Source organism: Cucurbita pepo, chromosome LG16, assembly GCF_002806865.2.
Source record: "Cucurbita pepo subsp. pepo cultivar mu-cu-16 chromosome LG16, ASM280686v2, whole genome shotgun sequence".
Classification (NCBI taxonomy): domain Eukaryota; kingdom Viridiplantae; phylum Streptophyta; class Magnoliopsida; order Cucurbitales; family Cucurbitaceae; genus Cucurbita; species Cucurbita pepo.
The window spans coordinates 3,032,887-3,037,095 of record NC_036653.1 but is presented as its reverse complement, the minus strand read 5'-3'; the positions used below and the strand labels follow the sequence as shown (position 1 = coordinate 3,037,095).

Here is a 4,209-nt window from a genome sequence, read left to right as displayed (position 1 = left end):
TCTATAGAGGGCTCACTTACTGAGTATTTTTTGAAATATTCAGGCCATGTGCCACATCATTTTTCAGGTACGGGCAAGGCACACTTGTACGGAGGACGGTGGCATCGAAAGTAGAGATGTGGCACGTGCATAGGGTAGATTCATATTTAAATTTCTAGGTTTAGGTTAGGATAGATTGTTATGCATTTTATTGTTTTAAATTATTTTGTATTGCTTTTATTTTCTCTAAATTTCAGTATTTCGTATTTAAGCACGTAAGACCATGACTATGTTTTCCTGATAAGAATGTGTTTTAAGCGTTTTTCGAAGTTTAAGTTATAAATGATGTTCATTTAAGAGTTATATTTTCGCATTAGAGATCAGCATGAGACGTTAGTAGNTGTGGAGTATCGGCTGGAATTTCTGTGTCATCACCTTCAATTAAATCCCACAAATCTTGCCCTTGTAGATAAGCTTCCATGCATAACTTCCAATAACTATAGTTATTGCCAACCAGCTTTTCCATAGCTACACCCATAGAAGCACTCCCACTATTCATCTCGTTGATTAATAATATTAAACCGTACCAACTTGGCTCTGATACCAATTGACGCAATATCTACCACTCAAAAGTGTGCATAGATATGAAAATATTATTACTCAACGAAAGAATACAGATTTAAGAATAAGGAAAAAGAATTGGGATCAAATGTTCCATCTTCATTGATATTCACCACCTTTAAATAGGATACAAGATACTAAATAATATCTACCAAGAAAATATAAACTAACTAAATACTGATAATAAAATAAAATATACTACTATTCAAATTCAACTGATTACGATATCTAGGATATATTTCCTAACTAATATATTCTGGAAGCTTACAATATCATATATTCCATAACTAATTCAAACTAAAATAAGTTGCACTAAAATTGTGACAAACCTATCAGGACTCTATAAATTATATTTTAATAATAACGTTGTAGATATTGAAGACGATGTTCTGAAACAGCAGGGTAGCTCAACACATGATGGTGAGCTGAAAAGGTTTAGCTGTTGGATCAGGAATCAGTGGTGGTATCGCCGCCACCTGCTGCAACGACAACGGGACATGGGGTTAGGTTTGGACCAAAAGAAAGCTAAATGGGTTCACGGGATTTATGCATAGTAGCCTCATTTGGGGATTGGATTGAGAATTTGAGATAAAACGTCACGAGGATTAGATTGAAATTAGACTCCGGGACGGGAATCACGTCTTGGATTCTAACAATTGACTCATCCCAATTCAATTGGAATAAGTCAGTGTCTATTTATCTTTTACAAAACTAACCTGAGTCGAATCATGTCAATTTTGCATTAAAAATTGACTCGGACTCATTTTCACTCATAAGTTTATTGAAAGTTAATATATTTAAAGAGCGTTAAGGTTGGGGCTCTAATTTTTTGAAAGTCAAAACAAAAACAACTTTCTTCTAATCTTGTTACCCTACTTTTCATATGGGTTGTCTTTTAAAAATGACTTGACAACATTTAACTAAGATTCTTTTGTAGGATACTAAAAATTCATTCCACCGTGTATGGACAAGTAGAATGCACAACATGAACTAAAAGTGGTCATCCGACGCACAACAAGTACTCAAATAACTATAAGAATGTACTATTGTGGGTCTTGCGCAATGAACCCTTTTATCTACGTTATAGTCGATCTCATCCATTTGAACACAAATTATCATTTTCATTATCATTTCAAATGTTGATAGTTCGATCTCTTAATCCAACGATAGACGAACGGAAGAAAAAAAATATAATGGTTTCTTTTAATTTCAATATGAAGAGATTGGAAAACGTTCATATAATACCCTACATACTCTTTCCATTCAACATTGCTCGTTATAAAAATGATATCTTATTTTATTTCGGGGACGATTAGATTATGTTATCGCAAACAATGAATGGAAGTAGTGGTCGGGGTAGCGGTTCGGGTGAATTAGAATTCCCTAGGATCAACGAATATGGAGAAGCTGGGGGGCGATTTAGTCCAATCGCCGAGGGAGTTGTTGGTGTAGCCTTCACCAAGGCGTTTAATGCACCATAAATCCTCCGGACATGACAGTTTTTTCCAATGAGGAATGTCGGATTTGAGCGGCTCATCGTTTGAAACCTCCGTAGCCACCACACCACAGCCACGCTCCTTTGCCAAATTGTGCGCGTGGTGGCAAAGCGCCTTCATTAGCTTCCCTGCGAGTGGGCCTTCTCCTCCTACCCCATACAAAAACAGCACTCCAAATGGCGTAAACACCTCCGGAACTGACGGCAGCCGCAACCACGGCAGCCCTCGATCAATCACACGGCTGAGTTTTGCCATCGCTCGCTTCACCACGGACACGCCACGCACTTCCAGCGCATACACGTCCTTGCAATTCCACGCGCTTAAAACCGCCCACGATTCAGGCAGACACGACAAAAACCGATCAGACTCGACCCACAACCCATCTGTAAAACTCCCACGTGGCACTGCTAGAAATGTGCCGAGGCTTAGCCGATTGGAGAGCACCGCGTCAATGTCGCGCGGGAAAAACTCCGCCGTCGCGAACCGACACCGATACAGTGTCTCGGCGACAGTCAGCTCGAGCTGGAGGATGGTGACTTGGTCAGAGAGGCGGAGTCGGTGGGCGAAAACAGGGTTCACGAGAATCGACGGCGTTCTGAACTTGGAATAGCCGCATTTATGAGTGAATAGCTTAATTGAAGCGACGTTGTCAATCTCTGTAGCTATGTATGAATATTCCGCTTTCTTCTCTCTGAACCATTCCTCCATTCGCCTTACCAGATTCAATCCAATCCCCAATCTCCTACAAATACAGTATCAATTCTTAGTCTAATCTATGAATACTCTGTTTTTCCGAATACTCTGTTTTCTCTTAATGTATGAATACTCTGTTTTTTTGTTTTGTTTGAATTCCTTACCGGTGATCGGGGGAGACGCGAAGGCCTAAGATGTAAGCGAGTTTGGTATAAACAGGGGCAAGCTGGGGGAGATCAGAGGCGTTAATTCCGGCATTTCTAGTGGATTTAGAGCAGCAAGTAACAGTCTTGATGCAGCCTCTGATCATGCCGACGATCTCGTTGTGGGCGGCAATTTCCGCGACCTGAATGAATGAATGAATGAATGAAGTGTTTGAGAATTGGGGATGAAATTTGAGGGGGAGGAGAAAAAGGGTGCGGGGGAAAAGAGTGTTACGAGCATGAGAAAGGCAGGGGAATGGCGGACTCTGCAAATTGGGTCACCGAGGAGATCGGTGAAGAGGGAGAAGTTTTTGTTTTTGGTTGAGCCAACTTCGCATCGTCGTTCAACATCTTCAACGGCAGTTCTGTCTTTAATGGGGTCGAATTCTCTGATGAGAATTTGAATGTTGTTCTTCCTCTTCTTCTTCTTCTTCTTCTTGTGGTCTGCCATGGCGGATTTGAGAAACAGAGGAGGAGGATGCTACAGAGAGGGTGGGTTCATTTCACTATTGGAGATGGGAACACGAGAACGACAAAGAGTTGAGGGATTGTTAGATTAAGATCAAAAAAGAAAAGGAAAAAAAAAAGAAACTTTTTCTGTATGAACCGTTGTGTTGTGTGGATGGTGTTTATAATGGTGGCTTTAATAGCAATTTGGGGCTTTGGGGGCTTTCTTTTCCGCTTGTTGCTGCTGTCTTTTTGTCTCTCTCTCAACCCCACCTTCCCCTCCTTCCTTCTTTCCTTTGTTTTTGTTAACACATGAAAGTGTATTTTTTTAAACAAACTACTTGTTGCTTAACCCGATTTCATCTTCCACGGGCGGAGCGGAAATGGAGAAGCACGCCTCTTGTTTCATATTCTATCATCATAAGAAATTTCATTTATTTTAGTGGAGTTTCCGAAAACGTGGATTAATGGATGGGGCGAGACGTAAATTGTGACAGTGTTAGGGTGGATGACGGGGATGAGAAATGTCATCTATATCACCGTCCATAGTAGAGATATATTTGGTAGATATTTGGTAAATATTTGGTAGAGATATATTTAGTAGATTATATAAATTTTTGAAACCTAAATATATTTAGTAAATTGAAACCTACCTGTATGCCAATTAGTTGTGCCAAAATGTATTCATGAAGTCATCCATTAAACTTTACCTAATATTCCTCTTTAATTTTCTCTCTTCTGTTATTTGTGTTAATCTTGATGGAGTGTGT

At 39.8% G+C, this 4,209-nt stretch overlaps 1 protein-coding gene across 1 annotated transcript; it reads right to left on the bottom strand.

The window, feature by feature from the left end:
* Nucleotides 1–1,879: 1,879 nt before the first annotated feature.
* LOC111777515 (probable N-acetyltransferase HLS1) lies at nt 1,880–3,609 on the bottom strand. The gene is made up of 3 exons (XM_023657160.1): nt 3,228–3,609; nt 2,954–3,135; nt 1,880–2,838 (listed from the first exon to the last, which is right to left on the bottom strand). Exons 1-3 carry the CDS (start codon nt 3,441–3,443, stop codon nt 1,974–1,976), a joined length of 1,263 nt encoding a protein of 420 aa, XP_023512928.1. The 5' UTR covers nt 3,444–3,609; the 3' UTR covers nt 1,880–1,973.
* Between the last annotated feature and the right edge of the window lie 600 nt (nt 3,610–4,209).

Excerpts from the sequence above, each read along its gene's own strand:
- LOC111777515 (XM_023657160.1), bottom strand. The coding sequence starts at position 3,443 with ATGGCAGACCACAAGAAGAAGAAGAAGAAGAAGAGGAAGAACAACATT. Across the intron at positions 3,136-3,227 it reads CCCCTGCCTTTCTCATGCTC|GTCGCGGAAATTGCCGCCCA; the intron begins GTAACACTCTTT and ends TCATTCATTCAG. Across the intron at positions 2,839-2,953 it reads CGCGTCTCCCCCGATCACCG|GAGATTGGGGATTGGATTGA; the intron begins GTAAGGAATTCA and ends CTGTATTTGTAG.